The following is a 27,860-nucleotide window of genomic DNA, read 5'->3' as shown; positions in this document are numbered from 1 at the left end:
TGGTACCATCGAGCTGTTCGACAGTGCGTCGACAGGTTCGACAGTCTGCAGACTCCAACATCAGAGAACTGAGGCTTTTTTTCTTCTGAACATTCACTGTGTTTGATTTCACTCGTGCAAATTGACTATATATTAGTTTTTGATGATTACAGGTATGGCGCAACCGTGTTGACAACGACCCGAGGGGGTGGGTCGAGATAAACTCAGAGAACAACGGATCGAAGGAAGAATAGGGCCGCCGTTTCCTCGGGAACAGGTGTCACATCGCACTGGCTCCTACACCACCTGGGCTCCTCCCGTCCGATTGCGAGGATCATCTACATCCGGGGTCCTGATGGATCCGAGAAGCGAGGGTTCGGAGGGTCGCCTCCGGAGATGCCTCACCGCCGCACGGCACGCTCATCGAGGATGTCGCCAAGATTCTTAGGCACCTTCTAGATCACGGTACCCGTCGCAGTTCACTGTACCGTGATGATGATGATGATGCTGATAATGATGAGGCTAGGGCTTGGAAAATCAAAAGCAAGAGGCTTGAGGACCGTTTTTGTGTTAAGGGTGCCGGGGAAGTATATGAGTATGTCATTGAACTAAAAAGTGACAACACCATCATGAAAATCGCACCATAAATGAAGAGCAGCGGCTCAATTTTGAGGGGCTAAAGATCTTACCCAAGGCCAGAGAGCTCATTCGCCATTATCAGCTAGAGTTTATGCAGGAGTTTCCTGGGGATATTATCCAATTTTGGTCCGTGAGACATATGCCGCATATGGGGCCTTGATCAAGAAAGTCAAAAAGAGGCGCCCGAAACTGCGAAAGTTAGAGCTGCTGAGTGAGGTTCAGATCAGAGAGGTGAGTGTTAATATATCTACCCAAGCCATCAACAAAGTATACTTCGGCGATAATTACACTGCCCCGAGACAGACAATTGAATTGTGATACGCTCAAATTACACCCATTAATAGTATAACGCGGACGTTGTCAAATATAGTTACCCAACAAGGTTGGGGTCGAATCCCACAGAGAACAATATGTAGGCAATTTAAGCAGATTAGGAATTATCACTAACAATAGCTAGACCGAAAGCATCAATGGTGGTTTTTGATAAGGTTTTGATAAAATAAAGAAATATAAATTCTAATCTAGAAAGCAAGTAAATTGATCAATGGCCACAAGAATAGAATAAAGGAAACTACTTCTCAAGTAACGATCCAATATATTTCACGAATTATAAATAATAGCAAGTTTATTTTATTTATCCTGGGATAATGACTCTAAATTAACTTCTCCCAAAGATTAACTAGACTACCCAATTGAAGATCCCTTAAGCAATTAGGAGCATTAAGAACACCTGAATATGGCTACAAGTGGTATCGCCTATTCCTAGGTCAATTTCCATTAGATGAGGGTTAACGCCCCAAATTCATGTTAATTATTCTAAACTAACCCCGTTCTTCCTCTTTCGAGTTTCAAACAAAGTAAATGGGCAAGTCCTAGGGTTAGCTAATCCCTTGAGAAACGTTAAAGAACAAGAATAATTAAAATAACAAGAACTTACTTGATTAAAAATACTGCCGATCAAGACATAAGCACAACAAGAGTATCAATCTTAATTGTCACCAAGAAATTCCCATAAACAAGGATTAAATCAAAGAAAGAATATTTACGTAGGAACCCTGTTGACACCCGATTTTGTCCCGCCCCTTTCCGAAATTTTTATTTTGCGAATAGTCATGTATATTCCATCACAATTATTTGCTTCTATTAATATAGTCGTTTTTCGCTATCCGACTATAGTCATCACTTATTATCGTTATTATTATTATTATTATTATTATTATTATTATTATTATTATTATTATTATTATTATTATTATTATTATCATTACTATTATAGTCACTATTATTATTATTATTATTTTATTATGCTGCGAGCACTTAATATTATCATTATTAGTATTATTCTAATCACCGTCTTAATATTATTATTATTATTATTGCTATTATTTTCCATCATACGGCAAGCACCTAATATTATAATCGCGATAGTCGCTTTTAACACATTTCTTTTACCGTCTTATGCAAGACGCAACGCATTTACTTTATACAATTGGACAATAGCATTTACTTACTTTCAAACCTCATTTATTACTTACTTATATTTTATTGAATTACACCTTATTAATTCTAATGGCTCAATTATTATTAATATCACATATACATATATGTTCCTTATCTACCACTATGTTAATTCAGCCAAAAGAAAATTGAAGCCCACGAATTAGAGAGATCAGCCGACTTCATTCGGCCAGGCCCAATTATCCATACCCGGCCCAATTTTCTCTTTAGATCTGTTAGGTTTAACCCTCTCATTTTCAGCCGCACCATTTACCATCTTCTCTCCTTTCCCCTTTTACGAAAACCCTCTTCTCTTCATCAATGTCTAGCAGATTTGTCTCGCCATTTCGGGCAAATTTTGTGTTTTTTTTCGCATCCTTCATCTCGTGACTGTAACGTCTTTTTCGCCCCTGTGTTCAACGATTTTAGTCCACGCGAAAAGCCAAAACGACTCTGTGAATCTCTGAGAAATCGGCTTTTCAGAGCTGATTTTGATTTCAAATAACTTTGATTCTCGTCTTGGAGCCAAATTTTGAAAACCCGAAACCCTAATCTAAGCCTATAAATACTCGCTTTTGGGTCATTTGAAGGGGAGTTCTTTTCCGCCTCCTCTCCCCACTTTCAACTTCCAAATCGTCTGTTAGGATAACCTCCAAAATATTAGTCTTAAAGTCATCTTCGATTTCTTTTAGATCTCTGTTCGCTTTAGTCGTGGAAGAGGTTGAACGGCGATAATCTCATAAAAGAAAAAATATAGCCGTAGCCTTGTACAAAAAAAAGAGAGAGCAAAAAATAGTCAAGAAATTACTTCATTTTTTTTTGGTCCGAGACTTGGTAATTCGATCGGATCCGGGTTGTTAGCGTTCGAGCGTAGATCCGTGGCTAAGTCCTTAGTTCGCTGCACCCGAAAAAGGTCAGTACCTCTCTCGTTATTTTAGCATTTCTATTTCACTGCTGTGCACTATTATTTTGTATTAGTTTGAGATTAGCTGCTTTATGATAAGTAAACTAGGTAATTAGGTGTAGTAGCTTTTTCTCTTTATTTTAGGATATTTTACTCTGTCTTAGTTATGTGTATTTGTAGTTAAAGTATGGATTAGTTTAGTTAAAATGTCGTTCGAGATTAGATAAAGTAACTTTCAGTTCTGTGAAATCATCTCTCTATTCTTCATTTTGTTACCCATAAGTCCATTGCTGTTAAAATTAATTCCCATGTAGGGTAAACGCATTGTTGTAAAACGTTTCCCTTAAAATGGTCTACTGAGGAATATGTTAACATGAGTTAAGCTTAGAATATGAATGATCTTCTTATACAAAAAGACATATAAATATATAAAGTTCACCCCGTCTCTATCCTTGTCTATCTGTTCACTTTAGAAACGTTATTTGATTTTTGAGAAATAAAGAATAGCTGTTTACTCATGCTAAATGCATTAGGATTTCTAAAACCAGTTTGTTATGGTGTTTTACTTGCAAAATGTGTATGAGGTTTTCATGTGTCCAGTTAGTTTAAGTGAATGTCCTTGTTCTACTTTGTACTTTATTAATGGTATAAAAGAATTAGCTTAACATGAATACGTGTTTTAAGTGGGTTGGTTTTTTTTTTGTAAAAGTGTTCTTCGATGGCCATTCAAAGCTCAAAATGTCTACAGTACAGAGCACAAATTTGATGTCCCTTTTTACAGAATCTATCTTAATGTGGAGCATGAGGATGTATTTTATCCTTGTTTAGTTTCAGCATTCTAGTCCTTATTAATAGTTTTACTTGAATCCAGGTTCAGTTTGGTCTTTTGTTCTTGGAAACTTATTAAAATATGATTTGAATTGTGTGTTACTTGTGAATTGACAGTAAACTTAACTCACTCTGCTTTCCTCCAGAAGTTAAGTCGACTTGGTCTTGCCTAGTCAAAGTGTTCATTTAATGTTCTTGAGTTCCTATCTTTGACCCTTAGTTTATTCCATTCTATTGTGCCATAAGTTTAAGCAGCGATTTCTTTTAATTTTTTGACTTATTGAAATCCTTAAAACTGGTTTGCGTTTTAAGCGTAGAAGTCTATGTTGGATACAATTTATATGATCCGAGCATTTTCTCTAAACTTGAAGTCTTAGTTCGGTCCATTCATAGGTGTTGAATTGGCTCGTTAAATGTTTGGTTGAAGTTGTAACTTGTCCAAACTTTAAAGAGTTGTTTTGTCATGAACTACTGTATGATCTTCCTTTAACTCCTTTCCTTTTACCCAAGAGATTTTTTTTTTCTCAAACTATCTGAATGCTAAATCTAAAACATAAAGCTTACTCTTGCTTTATTTGTAGTAGCTGCACCTAAAGTATCCTAGAATGACCATTACGTCAATAAGTTTAAGCCCAGGACCAGGTTTATTTAGAATTGTTGTTATTATAATTAGTAAAGAAAATATAAAGGCCTAAATATGGATTTCTTTCCCTTAAAGACAAGAGTTGCTGATTCGATAAGGCATGAATATGTATTCATTACGTTTCTTTAATTTCGTTCTGGCCAGTTTTAAATGAAAAGCTATTTTACCTCCGTAACTTGGACATATCAGTATACTAGTTAGATTACTTCCGTATCCCGGTGGTATTTAAATCCAAATATGTCAGCTAATCATATAAATTTTCTAAAGAAGGTTGTTGCTTATAGATTTATACTAGAAGTTTGTTTAAACTTAGTTTCTGCCTAAAACAGTTGAGTTCTTCCATGTTTGAGTTACTATCCCTTAGGTGGTTTGAAGGATTCATTTTTTTTTTAAATTCATACTTGTGCTTTCTGATTAGTATTTAGCCACGAGTAACTTGTTAATTTGAAAAAGATCAAAGGATGCTCTCTGTTTATTAGTTAGCTACGAGCAACTTGTGCTACAATGTCATATATGTTCCAGGTATTGTTAATTGGGATTGCGTACTAATCTTTATTCTTCCTTTTTTCTTTGCATGTACACTTTGGGGAGCGATATGGAGTCTTTATAAAGACTCTCACCACCTGAGCAGTCTCATTTTGAGATTAAGCCGCCGCTAGCCATCGAATGCGCATCTCCATTTTTTATTCACTCATTCCGCTCCCTCAAGCACATCGGATCAAAAAGGGGAAATCGAGAATTCGCATTTGCCTCTTCATTAATACTTCCCCTCCCACGAAAATATCTAGATTGATGCAAGAAGAGAGGAGGAGAGGAGGAGAGGAGAATGATTGCTGCATTTTATTTTTCTTCTTATGGTTATTCGTTTTGCTTCTCTTAATTTGTGACTGTTTATCTAGGAGTATTAGGCTTAGAGGTTATAGCACTTTAGTTTTAGAAAGGGGGTAATTGGGATATCACTCTAGTGAAACCTTAAAAGTAGTAATGCTTTCTTCGGTACATTAATTGGTTTCACTCTCTAAATTTCAACTTTAAATCTCTGGTATAATTTTAAAAGAATTACAAATTAGCTGGGAATGTATTTTTATGGAGATAGGGAATAGGTCTTGTTTCGGCCTTAGTTATGTCCGCAAACATGAAATTTAAAACCCCTTCTGAGAAAAATGGCTTGAAGATGCAATAAAGTAACTTTCAAATTAAATTTGATTTTTTAAGTAAAATTATTTCATTTGCAATTTAGCATTTTTTTTTTTGACTAGTGCATCTTTAATCTTAAGTTGTTCATGGTATTCCCTTCTTATTTTCTAAAATTGATCACGAATTTTTTAGTTTTCCGTATTTTTAGTTTCGGTTTTCAAATAAAATGTCTTCAAACATTTTAAAACTCATGACCAAGTAGGCTACAAATCTTCTTTAAATTTAACTCGCTTTTCAAGTTTGACAAGCATATATATATTATTTCGTTTGCAAATTTGGCACTCTTAAATTTTGCACTTTTGGCCACTACATTTTAAAACTTGGGTTAGTAAGTCACGATATACTTTTCCATTTTGTAAGCTATTTCAGCGCTAAATTTTAATAAATATTCATAATCTTTAGTAATATTATAAACCATTTTCTTAAAATTTAGGCACCTTATTTAACCTTAATTAATTAACCTAAGTTTAGTCGGTAAACCGTAGTTAACGGATCCTAGAGGATGCCTAACCCCTTCCCTTTAGGATAATTAGAACCCTTACCTAGAGTTGAAAATTGCTGCACTCATTAACTGAGGATTAGTTAGCTTTACCTTAGTTAATAATTAGGTGCCCTAATTCACCTTAAAATCAGTTAGGTGGCGACTCCTAAAATAAAGCAAAAATAGGAATCTCCAATATGTTGTACCTAATTTAACCCGGTTTAAATGGGGTATAACAAACCCTAGCGTCCAAACTTGTGTTTTATGCCAAAGATAATTTTACAATGCTCTCAGTTGGCTTTTTAAAAGAACTGGAATAGCAAAAATCGTCAAAGTCCAAGTTCTGCTCGGACTGGGCTGAAAAACCTTCAACGCGAACGCGCCATGTTTCTGCGCGAACGTGTGGCTGACGTCAGCATCACCCTTCCTACTTCAGCTCGAACGCGTGACATACTAGCGCGAACGCGCAGAGTCACTAACGCGCGTGGGCGTGAACACGTGACTTACCTGCGCGAACGCGTAGAATAATTTTCCACCAAAATTTTCAGAATCTCCAGTTGTTTCCAGTGATTAACTTTTTGCCTCTTTTTCACTTGTTTTCCACACTTAGGCTCTATGGACCTCGTATTACCTGAAACATAATAAAAACCACGTAAAATCACATAGACTTGCTTAAAAACAAGTAAAACTTACAGCCGAAAAGCATCAATTGTGGCGTAAAATCACGCCACATCAAATTGGAAGACAAGCTGCTGAGACGGAAGGAACAGTCCGTCAGGGACTGGGTAGCTACAGTAGTAGGTCGCCCGAGCAAGAGGGCCGAGTATACTAACTTGGCAAATCGGTTAGTGAAGAGGTGGTTGATTTTGGATGGCAAGTTTTGGTAGAGCGTAGTGCAGTTGCGGCTTTTCCCCACTCAGGCCGATAATGCACTTACGGCTGAAAGGCAAGTGGTTGTTGCTGCATTGATGTCTAGATACCCGATTAATTTCGGGGCATTGGCGAGTACTGAGATTCAGTTGAGGGCTTTCCAGCCCAACACTTCACTGATATATCTAGGCCTGATTACAGAGCTTGTTCGGAGGTCACAAGTGCATTTTATTCCTGATATCGACCACCGAATTATAGCTTCGTCGGTTTATTCTGTAGAAAAGAGCAAGAAAGAGGCCGTCGATGATAGCCAAGGGGAAGAGAATGGGTTCCCAGTAGCACTTGAAGGGGTATCCCTACCTCAGGAGCTGATTCATCCAGGGGCAGCGGATGACTCTACACATGAGTTACCCCTCACTACTACCTCTATTACTGAGACTGTCCAGACCGCCATTCGAGAATCTACCATCGACACTGGTGATGCTTCCATTAAGACTCAAACTGTTGTTCCTGAGCCACAGACTTTGTTCTGGCACCTCCGAGGCCAGCCACCAAATGGGGCGGGCCGCATGCCCCCTGTGGCACAACAAGAGCCGACCCTTATGCTTTCTCGATGGAGAATTTCAGGAAATTTACAAACAAAGTGCTGCCATGGGACCAAATATCAAAGGTCAGACGCGGTGGTTCACCGATGATTTTGCGAGACAAAATGAGCGGGTGAGATCAGAGAGCGGCATGACGCCGACACCGTCGACCGGACCGGATGGTTTTGAGATTAGATTGACAACATCGAGACGGCCCGTCCGACCACTTCCCACCGATGCTTCGAGGGCAGAGTTAGAGCGTTTAAGGTCGATGTTTTGTTGTTAAAGGCTCGTGACCCGAGCCTAGTAGCAGCCCCACCATCTGTTGCGGAGGATATTGAGGAGGATCTTCCTGTGGTGCAGTTAGTTGGGCCTACCGCGGCGGGTGGTCGGGGAAAGAGAAAGAGAATAGCTCTTGAGGAGGAGGAGGAGGAGGTAGAGATGGTAAGAGAGAGTACTCGCTCGAGGGGTCTGGGTCTAGAGAAGCAACACATGGCAGAGGCTATTCAGAGATCGCTTGTGGAGAATGTTCCTTTTGGGACCACGGGAGCCACTTCGAGCAGTGATGCCTCGCAGATCGATGAGTCGCGAGAGCAGCAACGCGCCTAGTGCACCATAGGTATTCCTACTCCCTTGTTTTACTTTTACTGTATTGGGGACATTGCAGCTTTTTTTAGTTAGGGGTGGGAGTATTTGATTTGTTTACATTGTATATATGTGTTTAGGACCCCCTCAGCTTTTCTTTGCCATGGTTCTTTTCCTGAGGGATTTATTTTTTGTTGAACCTGGAATGTTTAGGTCGTGTTTAGATAAAGTAGAGTAATTTTGACTTATGTGGTGGTGGTTTGATTAACTCAGGGCTGTCTTGTTCTGATTTGAGAAAAATTACTCCCCTTCGAATTTTTTGAAAACGTGGACTTGGTGGTTTAATTGACATGCATGCTTCTTTGTGTGACATTTAGATTATTGAGTTATCTTATGTGCAAAATTATAGTGGGGAGACTAGTGTGCTGACAATTCTGATGCAATGTGTTGTGTGGTTTTGTAGATATATTTTCTAATTGTGTATGTAATCTAGAACTTGCCTGGTTAGACATGCCTGCAGTCTGAAGATAAGTGAAGCTGTGAAATGATCTTAGGCCATGTTTGTGTTAGGAACCCCTTGTTAGCCTAAATATAAGCCTACCCGTAGATTAATATCCCTTGTTAGCCATTTTGAGCCTTAAAACTTATTCTTTGACTAGCTGTAATAAGCCGATACCCGTTCTGAATATCCCTCTCTTTGCACCCGGTCCCTCTTTGGCTCTAAAATAATAAGAATGAGGCTAAAAGCCTAAGTTGGGGGTGATAGGTGGAATAAAGGGAACATGAGGTGTAAGCCTAAAGTGGGGTAGAAGTGAATTGCCTAGTTAAAAGACATCGGTGTGGTAAGTGTAAAGAAAGAAAGAACGAAAAAACAGAAAACAACAAGAAAAAATAATAATAATAATAATAATAATAATAATAATAATAATAATAATAATAATAATAATAATAATAATAATATAGAAGTAGAATAGCAATAAAACCACACCGAGGCAATAAAACGAAAAAAAGGGAAGAAAACAAAAGGCGAAAAGGGTAAAAGAAAAGAATAAGATGTAGTGTTCAAGGAGGGTGAGTCACAGTTATCCAAATATCCATCCTACTCGTCCCCGAGCCTACATTACAACCCTGGAAAAGTCCTAGTGTGATCACAGCCGAACTGCCCAAAGTCGAGGGCACTGAAAATAAGGGCAAGCTTATGGTATTTGCATGCTTAGCTAGAGAATTTCTTTGTGAGTGTGAGTGTTTCTCTTCTCCTTTGTCTTTTGTCCCATTCTGTGTGTACATATATGTTGGGACATTCATTGGTATTTGTGAGGGCATGAGAATTTGTTAAGTGACTGGCTTCCCGTAAGTCTTGATTCGAGTGCGCTATGGTTTCTGTGATAACTAGATGTCATAAATTGAAGCCTCATTGTTAGTTTCAAGGAGTCCGTGATTGGTTTTGTCTTTATTCGGGAGAGAGTCATTATGATACACATGATATGCCGGAAGTTAATTGCCACAACCACTGCAGACAGTTTTACTTTGTAATATCGAGACATTTGTAGATTGAGTCTGTTAGTTGACTTGCTTGAGGACAAGCAAAGACTTTAAGTTGAGGTGTTGATGTGCTGTGAAATTATGGCACATCTAATGCTTTTTTACTCCAAGTTTTACTTGTTTTCAAGTAAGTTTGTGTTAGTTTGATGTGTTTTGTGTGTTGTGCAGGTATTTCGAAGTTAGAATGCTCGGCAAGCGAAAAATGAGGAGATCAAGTGATTTGTACTGATATGCATTAAGGTCGGACCGTTAACATGCTCGACGGCCCATCAAGTTGTCTCGTCAATCAAGTTCCTACAGAGTGAAATATGTCATCAGACCGTCGACCTGTACCGTCGACATGATCGACAATCGTCGAAGTGCGACGACGATGGAAGTTCTGCGAATTGAAAATATGTCATCAGATCTTCATCATGCACGTCAAGATGTCGACGACCCTCGAAGCGCAACGACGACCCTTCAAAGTGCAAGCCGACCTGAACCAGGACTGGGATTGATTATTCCGAGTTTAACTTGTATAAATACCTGTTTAGGTTTTATTTTTCAGACATCTGGAATTTTATACTTGTAGTAATTAATTTTGAGTTGTTATTACTTTTGAAGATTTTCCAGACAAATACATTCGTTACTTTCAAATTTTATTCGTAAGTTTAATACAAAATTCAATTATGCAATCTTCAATCTTTTAATGTTTTCTTGTTGCCATGAGTAGCTAAACACAGGTTGTGAACCCAAGGATGGGTGTTTTGTGATTGGGGATCGTGAATGATATACGCATAATGAATTGTTAGGGTTTATTTGTTCTTTGTTTTTATCAAATAGTTAGTGGTTGCAAACATTAGCTAACGCCATAAACTTTAGTTTATTTGGGAAAATAACTAAGGTTAGGTAAGAACAAATAACAAGAACTCAAGGCTTTAAACGTTGTTTAATAAATTTACTTACGAATAAGAGGAATTTACTTGGCATAATTAACCGTTCTTCATGCATACTTTCTTATCTTTGGAAAAAGCATAGAAAAAAATAATCTTTTCTTATTGGGAAATAGTTTAGATTCACATAGAGGTTAAGTGCATCCATACAAACGATCCATTAGAAGTATATCAAGATCGATACCCATGATCAGACACTTTATCCATTGGGACACAACCTTTGTTCTTTTTACCCATATATTTACAACTTTAAATTTCTAGTCACTTTAAATTAGTCCACAAACCAAAACAACTATAAAACCCTTTTTCTGGAATACATTAGGACCGCAAGATTAGTATAATACTTGTTTAATAAACTTTTCACACCATATTCTCTGTCAGATTCGACCCCACCCTCGTTAGGTTACTATATTTGACATCGTCCGCTTTACACTATTAAAAGTGTAAATTTGAGCGTATCAGTATGCCAACAATATATCAATATCACAAGTATCAATAGTGGGTATGCCAACAATATATCAATATCACAAGTACCAATAGTGGGTACGTCAACAACAAATCCATGTACAAATATCAACAACGGGTATGTCAATTCTATCTCAATCAAGACAATAACACAAATTTCAATATCTACCAACTACTCATGGCATCAAACCATCACAATGGAACAATCAAAGCACACATAACAGGGTGGCTAGTCCCACACACACAATGTGGCCCAACCTAAGGTAATATCCAACCCGACTTCATACCCGAAGGTTCACATGCTGTCTCCGACATTATAATCTAAATATGTGCTTCGCTATACTAAGTCTCACCAAAGGTAAGCCATAACCTACCTGGATTGCCGAACTGCAATACCTACAACTCACTCCTTTGCCTTGCCCTTCCGCTGAACCTCCGAACCAAAGTAGTCTCCCAGATTCTCCTCCAAATATCCTTAAGAGCAGTTTCTTCAAGCTCAAATATCGAAATGGGACATAATAAGGGTCTAGGGGCTTTTAACACTTCATTAATATTCGTTTAATCGCCCGTCACCGCTTTAGCGCACCGGGACCGCCCAGTTAGCATCGGCTCACGGCATGAACTTGGCCGGTAATGACCAAACGTCATTGACTAGCTCTAGCGACAGGGCTACCTCTCCAGCGGTGCCGCTGTCACGATGCTGGTGCAGCCAAAGCGAGCACCAAACATCAGAAAACTCCCAAAGTTTCTCAATTCGATCCGATTTTTCGTCTAGTTTCGAAGGCCATCTGCTCGCATGCCATACACATAGACCCACATAAAAACGTGCTACGAATAGGCCCGTGGCCTCGAAATTCCCAACGGAGGTCTCGTTGACCGAGTCAACCCCCGATGCCTTAATCCCAAATTCCCAACTCAAGTCCCGAAATGCATCCAAGTGCATTGGAAACCGAACCAAATACACACACAAGTTCTGCACGACCATCCGGACCCCTTGGAATTGACGAAATTCTGACAAAGGTTCGTTTGCCCAAAAGTCAACTTTAGGTCAACCATTTTTCACTTTAAGCTTATATTTTCATAAAAGTTGCCCGAATCCGATCTAGACACCTCGGGAAGCATGTCAACGGTCCCCTCGGGTCACAAGTGAGCTAATCAATGCTCCGAAATAGGCGAAAATGCCTAAAAGACTATAACGACTAAATTGGTCGTTACAATAATTGCCCCAAATCGAACTTCGATTCTCTAGGAAACAAAGTTAATATCCACGAAATAGATGTCTTTCTTGTTGCTTTGTGTGTTTTGTTGGGGGGAATCTATGAGATCAATAGCTCTACAACGAAGAAAGAACTTTTTTGTCATGGAGAAGTTATTCTCGCAGAAGTTACGAACTGAACTGCTTTTTTTCTCTATTTTTTAATATAGTAGTAGTTTTAGGAAGTTAAATAACTTCCCTGGTAACTTCCTCATCTTTATCTTCTACAAACGGGTCGGCCGCCCCCATATGGGCGATCCACGACCCAATATCCAACAATATATATTTAAGAACTAAAAAAGTGGTTGGTCAAAGGGAAACTAGAAAATTTAGGGAATTAAAGTTCCCCAAACCATTAGACTTCCACAGAAGAGGAGTTCGGTGCCATTAAAACCTTTCTCGAAAATCTAAGAAATATCTAATTCAATTCCAATAGTGGGTAGGATTCACCAGCCGCTAGACGAGTAAATATTTTTTTCTTCACTTTTTTTTTTACAATAGTAAATAAGCATGAGGAGAACTAAAGAAGAATTAATCGTCTCTTGAACCAGAGCGGCCAGCTCAAGGGAAAAGCCGGTTAAGCAAGGGCTTTAGGCCCCAAACTTTTTTAGACTCTAGTTTTTACAGGTAATAGGAATATGTATTAAATATCCTTTGAAAATGTTGAGTATTTAATGTAAAAAAAAAAAAAAAGTACTATAATTTTTGTATGAAAAATGTATTTGAGCAATTCGAAGTGTAAGAAAGTTCGCTTTTCTACTTAGTGGTAAAAATTGAGATCAATAGATGATGAGAATCGAAAAAATATAATTAAAAGTCTCTTAAAGCATAATACTAATCACTCTGATATTGATGGTTTAGAATTATTTTTCGAATTAAAAGTAGAAGATAATACTCTAATTGATATACTCAATTCTCTTCCAAATACCTATATATATTGCTTAGAATAATACTACCTATTCGTGCAACAGTTGCCTGTTCACGGAAAAAAGTTTTTCAAAATTAAAATTGATGAAATCCTATTAAATATCGACAATATCTCAAGAGAGATTAAATTTGCTACTTTAACAATCGAGAAATAATTAATAAGAAAAATCAATTTTACAAAGTTATTGATGATTGTGTATCTCGAAAAGTTGGGAAAGTGAACTTCCAATAAAAATATGAACTAAGTTTATGTTTATTTTGGTGGAAAAAAATTAAAATCTCTCATTAAGGTTTAGTATTAGGCAACGTTCGGAAAAAAAGAGTATTAGGCTTCAATTTTATTGAGCCGCCCTTGTCTTGAATTGGAAGCCAAGTTTAGCCGGTTTGGCCTAAATAGTAGTTGACACACCAATATTATAGCTAGACTAGGTGCACCTTCGTGACTGACGAACCATCCCGACCTGATTGATCATATAAAACACCAATTTAGAGGATGTTTGGATTGACTTGTACAAAAAAGCTTATAAGCTAAAAGCCATAGCATATAGCTTATAAATATCAACTTTTGACTTTTAGCTTATTTTATATTTTTTTGGCATAATAGTAAATCCTTAAAAACACGTTTTAACTTTTCCAAACATTAAAAAAAAATAAAAATTGAACAACAATTTAAAAGCCAAAAAACACTTAAAATAAGTCCATCCAAACACCTTCTTAATCGCAATAGTTTTTGGACTCCATTTGCTTTCTCCTCTTCTCAACCACTTTTATACTCTTTTAAGTAGCTAATTGGTTGGGCATGAAAAAGCCTCAAAGACCGTTTCAAATACAAGTTCTCACAATTATTCCATTCATACCATTTCGTGCAAAATCTTAGCTACGTCACCCTTATTCTTCACGTTTTGCTACGCTGGTTAGCGCGTATACACGTTAAAACTTAAGGACGTCCCTTACTAAATAAGATCATTATTCCCTCCGAATAAAAAAGAGTGTCCACTTAGCTATTTACATACCTCTTAAGAAAATACTAATTCCTAAATAAAAATAGGTAATTTGACTAAATTACCCCTAACTAAATAGGTATTGAGATTTGATCACTTAACACTTAATAAGGACAAATCTGAAAAAATAAGGTTAATTCTTCTTAATTTAGTAAGTGGATACTCTTTAGAAAATAAAGACTAAGTGGACACTTTTTTTAATCCGAAGGGAATATCATTTATCACCTCCTATTATAATTGTCTATGTCTATTACCTTTCTAATTTTTAATCATCACTCATGTTCACATGGAACTATTTCGGCTACTACATTATGATGTCATTATTTTAGATTAATTTCTTCTAAATTTCGTGGTACATTTGAACTATAAACTTATTTATTATTTTGTTCTACTCGTCAAAATGTAATCAATAAATTTTATTCTTGAATTAGTTATTAGTCTATTTTACAAAAATAGTTTTGGAACAAATATTAACTTACTAAGTATTGGTTAATTTCATTAAGTAGCATCCTCTCTAGGGGGTTGCAACAAGTTTTGATATCACTAACAATATTTGTTCCAAAATATTTGTCATTCCAGAAAAATCAGATAAAATTAAATTTTCTTTTCAACTTTACTCTCACTCCAATAAATATGAAAGTAAGGACTAAGGAGTAGTATTAAATTAAAATCAAATAATAAATAAAAATATTCAATTAAATTATTTTTTTAATTAGAATTTTCTTAAAGGGTGCAAAAGGAAAAAGTGAAAAACGGAGCGACTATTTCAATTTATTTCTAATTACGTTGTCAATGTTCTTTTTCGTAATTGTTGAATTTTAGCGTTCACAGTGTATAGGGAATGTAAATTGACAGTCATATGAAAGGGAACCGTTTCGATCTATCCCTCCGTCCCAAAAAAAAAAAAATGAAATAAACAATTTCTTAGATACAGTTGACCCACTTTAGAACTAATAATTTTACATATTTAAAATTTATGTCCTAAGTTGTTGTTTTTTTTTTCAAAAGAAAGAGGAAGAAAAGAAATTCAAGGACTAATGGGTCGTTTGGTAGGTAGCTAAAATTATCCTAGGATTATAATCTCGAAATTAATTTATCCCACCTTTTGGGATAAGGTGGGATATCCCACCCTTGAGATTATGCTTCATTTTGTACCGTATTTGGTAGGAGGTATAAATTTATCCTAGTGTTGAGATATCCCAGCCTATACCATGCACATATCGGCAATGTCAAGATATAAAAATGCTATATAGAAATGCTAGAAACATACTCCCTCCTGTTCAAAATAATTGTCCACTTAATATTTTCCACACCCCTGTTAAAATAATAACTCCTAAAAAAAGATAATTGGACTAAACTACCCTTACTTAAATACTACCTAATTAATATAGTTTGTTTTTGTTGATTATATAAAAACTCATTTAACTAAATCGAGGTAAATTTAAAAGAAAATAATTAATTCCTTCTTGATTATGCAAATTGACATTTATTTTGAACCAAATAAAAGACTAAGTAGACACTTAGGAGCCGTTTGGACATGATTTCATCTCATGAGATGAAATCATGTTTGGACATGCAATTTGAATTTCTTAAGTTGTAATTTTTTTTTATAAATATAAAAACCTCACAAGTTTGTGAAAACCATCAAAATATTCCCAATTCTTATACAATCTTACCAAATGAGAAAATCATAGTTCATAATAAAATTAATACGCTACTAGAAGACCTTTCTAAAAAATATAACATCAATTGATCAAACTTTAGTTCAATAAAAAGGAAAATTTAACATTAATAGTAATGTAACTACTTTTTAATATAATCCTCTCACATGGTATGAACAATATATCTACTAACTTATGGTTGGTAAACATGATTGGTAAATATATCTACCAACTTATAAACCTTTTTTTATAAAATATAAATGTATGAGTCAAATTTTACATTTATATTTTTTGAAATCATGATTTCAAATCCCAAATCATGCCTTTTCGGATGATTTGGGATTTCATCTCATGAGATGAAATCAGAGATGAAATCGCATGTCCAAACACTGATTTCATCTCATAATTTCATCTCATGAGATGAAATCGTATGTCCAAACGCCTACTTATTATGAACTGGATGGAGTATCTACAAAGGGCAAAAGCACCAACTCTCATCTCAAGTATTTAAAGCTTGAAAAGGAAGATGGAAAATTAGATACAAAGGCAATTAAGTTCATGTCAGGCAATTAATAATACTTAACCTCAACGGACAAAAGCAACAACTGCAGTTTAATAAGAAAATGACGGACCGTCCTACACTGTTCCTTAATGATAAGAAAGCTTAACCTAACCATGAAGAAAACAAATACACTTGCAAAATATATTAGTCTCTTTTTCAAACACATTAAATATTCAGCAATAGAATTTAGAGTTTTCTAAACAACTGATAGTACATGTATACTTCAAACTCCTCATCTCGATAGTACATGTATTGAATAACTATATTTAATAAGATTTAGACAAATAAAAAGTATGATGAATGAAGCTTTATCTTTACTGAAATTTAAATTATGATCTATCATGATTTTCATCAGGTTGTCATGAACATTTACTACTTGGTTTACCAACACAAGGATTTAGATATTCATCATTGAAAACTACAGTTACCTGAACCACTACTAGTTGTATACTTAGCACGGTCACCATTTTTTTTCTTTTCTTTTTAATATGAGAAGCATTTAATTTTAGCGAGCAACATAAGGGCATTATTCATCAATTATATCCTATAGAAATACTAGTAAATCCTTTTTGTGAAGCCACATGGCCACAGTGAAGCTATGCCATATTTGTTAGTCCAGCAATAAATAAGTTTCTCTACATTCAAGATATTCTTACTTAGCCTAATCAAAATAACAAATATGGAGTAGCTCTATCTATTACTTTCTTCAGTTCATATTGTACGGTGTTTTTACACTCCTTTTAAAAATTCACCCACTGCTACAAAGTAAGATATTTTCACTAAATTAACCTTAATTAAATTGTACCTATTTACTGTGGTTTTTTTTAATTATATGAAGATCCAATTATCTAAAAATAAATTTAAAAAGTAATTAATATATTCTTGATTATGTAAAAACTATTTATTTTGCCCCAAGTAGAAAAGTTATAAGTACCATATAATATGCACTAATGCACATAAGAGAGTAAATTTTAATTAGAGAAGAAATTCATCTAAATTTTTTTTATACTTACTAAAATTAAACCCGATTTTCCATAATTTTTAGTCATTCTGTCAAAGATATTCCTTATCCCGTACGTGATTTGAGCCAAAATATTAAGAAAGGAATCAATCTGGAAGAAACTCTTTATTTGTCCTGTACAATAAATAAGTCGTCAACAAAATCCAGCAAGCTACTTTATAAAGTAACAACGTAGAAAGTCATAGCCCATGTTGTTAGGTCAACGTGACAATCATATTTACGGAGCACCAATAAAAGGACTAGCAACTAGCAAACGGACCGAGTCAGATTTTTTTCTTCTTTTTGTCATGATTCAGTACAGTAATATTCATAACTTCCATTATTGGCTGCTGATTCTAACTTGTACAAGCTCTATACTTTTTGTGTCATAAACTTTACTACCACTTTGCATATACGTCTGTGATCCGCAAAATAATTGTGATGAAATCCATTGTGATCACCACCTTGTACTAATTGACAAGAAGTGCACCACCATAATACATATTCCCAATTTATGCTCCATTCCAAAATAAATAATTTTTTGGAATGACATACCCTTAAAAAAGTTAATTAAACACATTAAGCAAAGGGTGAATTGTCGATATCACCCTTTTGCTTCTTCTCAAACTTTGCTTTGAAAAATATCCCTCTTTAATAATTTACTCCTAGAAAATGTTTTTAAAAAAAAAAAAAAAAACCTCATTAAGCAGAAGGAGAATTTAGAAAGAAAAAAAATACTAATTAATACATCTTTGGGCTTTGAAAAATCAGTCATTTTGGATTATAAAAAAAGTGCCAGAATTGCATCAATATTGGAATAAAGGGAGTAACACTCTTCGCTTCCCGAAAATCAGTTTAACAAACTTTGAAATTAAATTAGATTAGATCAACTCAATATTTAAAAGTGAAAATTTAGATATTCAAAAATCATATGAAAAGTACTAAATTATATTTCTTCTCATGTCAATACGGAAAAAAAATATACTTTAAAATATTAATTAAAATTTATATAGTTAAAATCTAGAAAAAGCAAAAATACCTGTAAGAAAGAGGGAGTAGCTTCTTATTTCCTTCAATTAAAACTTCAAATCATAGCAATTAGCAGCACAAGGCCGGCCATGAGCAACAAAGAAAAACTCATCCATGCTTCCCTTGTTTGAATGATAACAAAATTGAACAAATAACAGTAGGTTTAAAGCAACAACTCTTCACTTCTAATAACATCAATTAATTAGTACTCTTATATATTTATAATAATATACTCAATAAACGGATAAATCCTTATTCTTACCCCTTAACACAAATTTTTACAGTTCGATTTACAAAATCTCAAAGGGATACATGAGAAGTCTGGAAGAATATATACTAGTGCTAGTATATATATATATATAAAATTTCGTATTCGAGAAAAAAAAAAAAGAAAAAAAAGAAAAAGAAAACCCAGACCTCAAATATCCTTGTCTTTGACAGAGCCCAAAGTTGTTTCAACTTCTTCTACAGCACCAATTTTTCTCTTCTCTAAATGCAACTTGACATAGAAATTAAGGAACAAGAATAGAATTGCACCATTGAGTACTGAATTTAGAACCCAAGCACCAATTCCATTACATCCACCTCGTAAAAAGTGCAACAAAAGTACCCCAACATGACACACGACGTTACAACCTAGTAACACAATTTGACAGTGATTGACAAAGTGAAAACACTTGCTTGGTAATCCAACAGCAGTCCAAAACCTGTACCCGTATACCACGGAGTATATAAATGTTGTCAAAATGATTGCTAGAACTTGAAAAGATTGTGAGAATTCGAGCCACAGAAATGACATAAAAATGAGGATTGAGTGGTTGAAAAGTTGGAAAAAGGATAATTTACGACGTCTTATTACGGTGAAAAAAGTACGAAACGTGTGAAGAAAACGGGACAGGTAGAAAATGTAGGACCAGAAGAATACCCGACCCGAAGGTCGGGTACCCAAAGGGAAACAAAGGAGCCATTGGAACGGCGTCGTTTTATAACGACGCCAGAACCAGCGGGTATCCCGGATCTCTGCTGCTGCAGAGAGGAGGATACCCGCGAAGATAGTGAATGAGATGAGGGCCATAGAAAGGGAATGAACGGCTGGGATTGGTCCAAGTGGTAACGGACGACGATGACGAAAAAGGAGGAGAAGGAAAAGGTGAAGGAAAACAGATATGATGATGTAAGCCGCTATGGAGGTGATGAGGAAGATCCACGTGTTGCCCCATGATTGGCTATGTGTCCATCGAAAACCCACGATGGATGGGTGTTCAGAGAGGTAATAACGTAGGGTTTGAATCATCGTTGGAGATTCTAGATATGAATTAACCCTACAAATGAAATAGGGATTGAAAGAGTTTCCAGGCAGATGGAAAAAAATGGAAATTTGTTGAACGGAATTTATCCAACAAAAATATCTTCTCTGCCGGAACCGTTAGCCGGAGCTAACGCCGGCGAAATCACTACTTTTTCCTCTCTTTCTAATTCTTTTTTGGGTGTTTTTTTGTATTTTACTATATGGTTGAATTGAAATGTGGATGAATGTGATAATTTGTTAGGAGAAAAGAAGGGTCAAAATTGGAAGGACGGTGAATGACTGAAAACCCCACAGTTTTTTGCGCCTCTGCTGCTTTACCAAACTTCCTTATTTATATGAACCAGGGATACCATGTATTTTGTATGTATAGGTTTAAGACTAGTAAGGACAAAAAATAGGATTGAACAGGAGGGAGGTTCTTTTTATAAAAACTTTATGTGGGATGTTGAGATGAGGAAAAAAAAAAAAAAAAAAAAAACATTTTGTTTAGAATCGAATAGTGGACATTTAAAACAGTGTTTTAAAAGGTGAGGGCGTAAGGCGGGGGCGATTTTACGTCGCATTTCATTGAAAAGGTAGTTATGCACGTGGGGTTTTAATTTTAGTATTTTATAAAATGATATAATTATAATAAATACTTTTAAATAGGTGAAATAGCTTAAAAAATTGAAGAAAATTATAAATAAGTGATATATATATATCTATATATGCTCCACTCCCCCCCCCCCCCCCCCAAAAAAAAAAAACTAATTAGAACAATCTATTATACGCTACTTACAAGTACAAGTCGATCGTGTTACTTTTTTTGAGATAGTAAATATAAGATAAATAATTAAAAAAGATATATATATATATATGCTCCACCCCACAAAAAAACTAATTAGAACAATCTATTATACGCTACTTACAAGTACAAGTGACTGCTCGTTACTTTTTTGAGATAGTAGAAGACAAGATAAATAATTGGAAAAGAATATATATTAGGCATTCTAGCAATAAAAAAATGTCTTGTCTTTTAAATTTAATGTTTCAGTTCCTTTTTAAAATATATGAGTAATTACATGTTGACTTTTGAGAATTTGGGCATTATATTAAGGACTTATTTAACAAATTTCGTTTTAGTTCGAAGAAGTTTTCTGGGCTTACGCCCCAACAAAAAAAAAACTCGCCCTTTAAACGCCGGGCGTACGCCCCGACCCGTCGGGCGTACGCCTTTGGAGACTTTCGCCCCGACCCATCGCCTCGGGGCATTTTTGGTACGCCCCGCCCCAAGGCTCGCCCCTAAAACGCCTTTTAAAACACTGATTTAAAATACAAAGTAATCGTCTATTTATTTTTTTAAAAAAGGACCAAAAATATTTTTCAGATATTGAAAATAGGTCATAAATGCCCTTTGTTATCTTTTGATCTAAAAATACCCTTAATGTTATTTTAGGTTCAAACATAGCCCTAAAACTAATAGACCAGATATTATGAAATTTAGGCAAAATACATCAACAACCCCTTAAACTTGTTAGTAAGTTTCATTTAGATACTCAAATTACGGTCTGTTCGGATTAAGCACCCGAACACATGATAAAGTATTCCTATTAGACTATTCCAACCAAAATTTAAAAAAAGTTTATGCATGTGATCTTAAGCGTTCATTATGTAGATAAATTAATCACTTATAATATGTCACCACCTTTAATTATACGCATTAGCCTCAATGAGCCGTAAAACTAAGACATGGAATTATCTACATAATAGATGCTTGGAAAAATGCGCAAAAGCTTTTTCAATTGGAACAGACCAGAGTTCGAGTGTTTAAATGAAATTCACTGGCAAATTTAAGAGGTCGTCGATGTATTTGGCCTAAAGTGTAAGAATTTAAAATAGCTACTTATACTCTTTCTATCCCAAAATAAGTGTCACATAACCAAAAAAGATTTATCTCAAAAAAGGTGTCACCTTAGGAGTTCAAGACAAAAATTGGCAAGTGTTTCCAACTGTATCCTTAGCATTAAAGGGGTAGTCTTCTAATATTGCTCAACTCTAAAAAAATAATTTAATAAATAGGAATAGTTTAGTAAACTTGACATTGTATTTATTGATTTCTTAGTGGGTGTGATTACACTTATTTTGAGATAGAGGGAGTACATTCTTAATGGGCAATTTGCAGGATTGCCCTTCGCTGGGGGTGGTCTTTAATTTTTACCTCTCAAATTGGTGGTCTTTCATTTTACCAGTAAATACCCGCGCTGTTCAAATTCAAATTTTCGTTTTTAGCGCCCAAATTTTGCCTTGCTATTTTTTATTTTTTTTACTGAGCTAAAATTCGAACACACAATCTCGATGTATTAGGTGAAAGACAAAACTTAAAGATCACCAATTTGAAGGATAAAAATTAAAGATGACCCCAAATGAAGGACAATCCGCGCAAAAAAAAATTCTTGGATGCTCATGAGTCATGACACAATGCGGGCCTGGACCTATTTTCACTTCCATGTTTTTTTTTTTTTTTTTAATTACAATTGAGTTATTTAAGCTATTGTGTTATTTTGGATTTATTTTTGATTCAGACTGCGATTATTGTTGTTTAATTATGATTCTCTCAACATGGAGAATGTTATCGGGTGTGATCACGAAGTTCCAGATTTTGAGGGGTGACAATTTAGTTACCATTAGAACTCCTAAATTTAGGAATCATGTGTAATGTCTGGATAAAGTTTTGGGGTCAAAACAAAGGAGGTCATCTCCAAGAAGGTCGGCGGAAGAAGATATATTATCACTTGTTTCTTTCATTTTTTCAATATATATGAAACCGAGAGAATGGCTTATATATTTCTTTGGGTTTGGGTTTAAGCAATACTCTCTCTGTTTTAATTTATGTGAATCTAATTAATTAAATGGACATAAAATTTAAGAAAAAAGAGAAAATTTTTAAACTTGTGATGTTAAATGAGTCATATAAATTGAAATGGGAGAAATATACATTTGTTGGTCAAAATAATTTTCATTACAAAATCATTTTTACTTATTATAGTAATAATATATTTTATTTTCAAAATCTCACAATTTAAGGAGGCTTATCTATAAATATTATTTGAATGATCTATTAATATAAAAAATATAGTTACACTAACGAGGTAAAAGATTTAAGAAAGAAAGGAAGATCTTTGAAAATTGTGATCTAAAATAAGATATAAATATTGTGTGACATTTCATTAAGAGTAAAAGGAGAAATTTTAAGTTTAATTATTTTTAAATATTAAATATATCATTCTTTTTTAAATAAATTAAAGAAAAGTGAATCATATATATTAGGAGTGAGAAAATATTTAACAAAAAATTGTGGGTGGTCGATCGTCCACAAATTTACACATTTCTATGTAAGCCTGGCAACCGGTCCGGTTTTACCGGTTCAAATCGGTTACGGTTAACCGTTAAAATATTACCGGTCCGATTTTATATTTTTGGGACTAGCTAACCGGTAAACCCGAACCGGACCAGTTAAACCGATCAAAATTTTTTTTTTTTTTAAGTATCCGTTATTTAGTGGGCTGGACCGTTGGGCAACGATTCATTTTGCAAAAATGGCCGTTCTTACAACGGCTCCAAAGCCCCCTTTTGGCCCCCCAACCCCTCCATTTTTTTTTACACTTTAACCCATCCCCTACCCCTATATAAACCCCTCTCCATTTCCAATTTTAATCCACACCAATTCACGCTTCTCTTTCTCTCAATTTCTCTCAATTATAGCTACTTTGCAACAATTAGCCACTTTAAATTTCTCTCAATTAAATATTATAAAGTTTTATTCTAGTTTCAATTACTAATTTTGCAATTATAATATTGTTGGTGGAGTTGGTGATTTTGTAACAATCCGAAGTAGCTCCGAAGCTTTGGTGGATTTGCAATTCTAGCCGCCTTCACTTTGTTGGAAATTAGTCCGGTAATTTGGTACCTTCGTTCCAACTCTATCATTATTTTTCGCTATTTAATTTACGCAATTTAATTCTAGCAATTTAACTTGTTGCAATTTATTTTCTTGTGATTTATTTGAGTGTGATTTAAATTAATTCTATTTAATAATGTCGAAGAGATTGAGACGTGGTGGCGGTAGTAGTGGTATTGTTAGGGGTCGGTTTAATGAGGAAACATTTGTGAACGAAACACCTAATTTGGGTATTGAAATTGGTGGAAATAATCCACTTTTAGATCATGAAGTAATGCAACAACATTATACCGACACTTTTAATGAAATTGATGATGATGATGATGATGAAACAGAAGTCCCCGAAATAGGAGATACAAGTCCTGCACAATCACATACACAAGACAAACACCTAAGAACTCGTAAGCCAACCGCTAAAATTTGAAAATTTATGACTAAGAATAAGGAAAGACAAATAGCTAAATGTAATTTATGTAAACAAGAATTTGCTTTTAGGAAGCAAACTAGTAAGGATAGTGGAACGGGTACACTAACGGGTCATATAAAAGCTAAACATAAGGATGTTTGGGGAGAGCAAACGGGTTCAAATGTGGGGGGTATTCAAATGACGATAGAACGAACCGATAAATTTTTTTGCTATGACAAGAAAAAAGAGCGTGTAGAAATAGCTAAAATGGTTTCTTTTGATGCTTTACCATTTTCCTTTCCTTCGGGTTTGGGGTTTGTTACTTATATTCAACGCTGTTATAATATATTATTTGAGGGTATTCCTAGAAGTGCTTGTAAAGCGGATGTTATAGATTTTTATAAAAAAATATAGATTTTATTTACGCCATGTATTTAATTCTTTAAATTGTAGTGTTTCTCTTACCGCCGATTTGGGTCTTAGTCTTAACAAATTAGATTTTTTTGCTATTACATGTCATTGGCTTGATGATAATTGGGTGATGCAAAAAAAAAATATAGTTTTTTTATATGATGAAGGGAAAGGTCATCACGATGGAAATTTTTTAGCGGATTCAATGTCTACTATTATGAGATTTTTTAACATTTATAGAAAAACACTTTGTATTGCTTTAGATAATGCTTCTAATAATACAAAGGCGGTTGGTCTTTTAAAAAGGGAATTAAATCCTCCGCTAAAAAGCATTTTTCATGTGAAATGTAGTTGTCACATTTTAAACTTGATTGTTAAAGATGGTCTTGAGTGTTTTGAAGATTCTATTCAAAAAGTTAGAAATGCGGTTACGTTTCTTTCTTGTAATCCTAATAGGGCAAAACTGAGAGATTTTAAAAATTCTTGTGTGGAAAATGGCCTTAGACCTAGGAAAATTCAAGTAGAAGTTGACACTAGGTGGAACTACACTTACATTATATTACAACAAACATATGATTATAGAATTCCCATACAACAAGTTCACAACCATTTTAATACGGATAATGATGATTGGTTAAATATTACCGATTGGGAAGATGTTAAGGAATGTGTTGAACTTTTACAAAAATTTTATAATGCAACTCTTGCTTTTTCTAGACAATTCTATCCCACGGTAACCGAAATTTTAGCCTATTTAGCGGAAATAGCTATAGTTTTACAAGAGTATAAAAATAAATCCAGTTATCAAGCGGCTATTTTTAATATGACAACAAAATTTAAGAAGTATTTTTTTCCCATCCCAACTTTATTTATATTGGGTTCTCTGTTAAATCCTTATTTAAAAATGTCTTATACTAGAGCATTGGTTGGTCAAATTTATACATTTTTAGAAATTGAAGAGGAATTTGAACCATCTTTAATTGAAGCCGAGCTCGCGATTGATGCCGAGTTTAGAAAAATTTTTAGTCATTATTCTAATTTGGAAGAAAATACTACACCCGTTGCTCCACGCCCTACTACTTCTCAAAGTAGCAAAAAGGGCTTGTCGGGTTTGTTGTATTTAAAAGTTTTATATTCACATCCAACTCCTTCTCATAATGCAAACTTTGATGAATATCGCTTTTATTTGAGGCATCCAAATGCAGATATCAACCAACTAGATGATTTGGACGTCTTAGCATAGTGGAAGAAATACAAGGCGAGTCATCCGATACTTTCAAGAATGACTCGAGATATCCTTACGGTTCAAATATCAACCGTGGCTTCGGAGAGTGCATTTAGCCAAGGAAGACAACAAATTGGAGACCATAGACACTCATTATCCGGATTTAGCTTGCAAGTTGTTATATCCCGTATTTCGTACGTCGGCATAATCCGAGTCAACCTTGCTAAGTGAAGGCCAAGACCATCCCGAGATATGAGGTAGACTTTGTTGTCTTAAAAGCAAAAGTTGTGTATGATTTTATTAGCATGGAAATATTAAAGAATCATTTGGGGTCAAAGTCCATTTTTGGAAAGTATTCTAATTTTGGAAAGGAAATTAGTTCATGAAAAATGAAAAAAAAAAAAAAAGAGAGGGCCATGTGGCCGGCCACTTAGGGGTGGGCCATGGCCACATGGTTGGCCAATATGAGTAATTAAAAGATGACTAAGTAGTCATCATATTCATCTTCTCCTTCATTTTAGAAAATTCAAGAACCTTGGAGACAAAAAGAGGCTCCATTCGGCCATAGGAAAGAAAAAAATTGAAGATCAAAATCTTCTCCAAAAAATTATTTCTTCAAGTATTTCAACTCATTTGAAGGTGAAGAACAACATAGAGTGGTTGTTGGAGTAGCAAGAACAAGAATTTATTCAAGAATAAACTCTAGATAAGTTGAAGAATCAAGTGAAGAAGGTAAGGTCCAATCTTCCTTTTTATATGTTGTGCATGGTTTGTGTATGTTGTGGAGTGTGAAAATGAATGAAATTCATGAAAATATGGATGTTGAAGAGAAACCGTGTGGGTGTGTGGTTGGCCGTGCATGTGTGTGTGATGTTAAGGTGATGAATTAATTGAATTTAGCATGTTTGTGTGTTGTTGTAATGTGTAGAAAATGAATGCAACTCATGGAATAATGTATGTTGAGGTATGGTAAGTAAAATGGGCTGTTTTGTGTGCTAGAGAATGAAGTAATGTTACTTAGTGTTTTAGTTGTTGTCGTCATGAATTCTATGATGGTAATGGAGTGTAATAATTCAAGTTAAAGTTGACATCGTCGTGGGGCTGTTTTGGAGCTAATGTAATTCCAATGTAGATTCATGCATTTGTGAGAATAATATTGTTAACATATAAATTGTTGATGTAGTTTATGAGTTTTGGAAAGAAGGAAAAATGTTAGTGTTGTTCTCGGGTTTAGGGAAGATTTCGGGTGAATTGGAGTGTTGGTTGGATTGTTGGAAATATTGTGTGAGTTGTTTAAAGTGTTCTTGAATATTGTTAGAATGGTTTCGGATTAGTAATCGAATGTATGAACGGTGATATTGGTTTGAATATAAGTAGTTGAAATAAGTATAATGGAATATGTGAATGTTGTTGAATTATGTAAAAAGGGATACTAATGTTAGAATGCGTTTAATGAATGGTTGATGTTGTTAGAATGTTTGTTGGTATTGTTGTTGGTGAGATTGGCGAGTTTAATTCTCGGGGTGGTGCATTTATAGGGGAAGTCGCCGAAATTTTCGTAGAATTTGGTGGCGCTGAATCGGGTTTCCAAATGCCTTTAGCTAATGTTTGATATTTAATGACGTATTGTAGATCTTGGGAAGTCTGCGACGTAAATTTGGATTAGCTTGGAGAGCAAGCGAGGTATGCAAGGCTTACCCTTTTTCTTCATTGGCATGTCTTAGATACGATTAAGTTATGATAAGTTACGAATCTCGAGGCGATTCCATTCCTGTGATCCGAGCAACCATATGAGCTTATTCACTTCTTGATGTTCGCAAGTCAATTTAGTTAAACTATGACCCTTATGTTTTTGTCAGATTGGATTTTAAAATGGCATAAAATGATTTTTGTCGTAAAAAGGGTTCCGTAACTACGAACGTCCGTAACTTTCACGAGAAAGGCTCGGATCGCTTCAAAGTCATTCGTAAAAGATCTTAATGCAAATAAGG

At 35.0% G+C, this 27,860-nt stretch overlaps 1 protein-coding gene across 1 annotated transcript; it reads right to left on the bottom strand.

Annotated features, from left to right (window-relative positions):
* Positions 1–18,770: 18,770 nt before the first annotated feature.
* On the bottom strand, positions 18,771–20,242 carry LOC132036495 (elongation of fatty acids protein 3-like). Its single transcript, XM_059426849.1, has one exon. It carries the CDS (start codon positions 19,873–19,875, stop codon positions 19,000–19,002), a length of 876 nt encoding a protein of 291 aa, XP_059282832.1. The 5' UTR covers positions 19,876–20,242; the 3' UTR covers positions 18,771–18,999.
* Between the last annotated feature and the right edge of the window lie 7,618 nt (positions 20,243–27,860).

The sequence above is a fragment of the Lycium ferocissimum genome, chromosome 11 (assembly GCF_029784015.1).
Source record: "Lycium ferocissimum isolate CSIRO_LF1 chromosome 11, AGI_CSIRO_Lferr_CH_V1, whole genome shotgun sequence".
Taxonomy (NCBI): Eukaryota; Viridiplantae; Streptophyta; class Magnoliopsida; order Solanales; family Solanaceae; genus Lycium; species Lycium ferocissimum.
The sequence above is the reverse complement of the archived record's forward strand: the minus strand, read 5'-3'. Positions and strand labels throughout refer to the sequence as shown.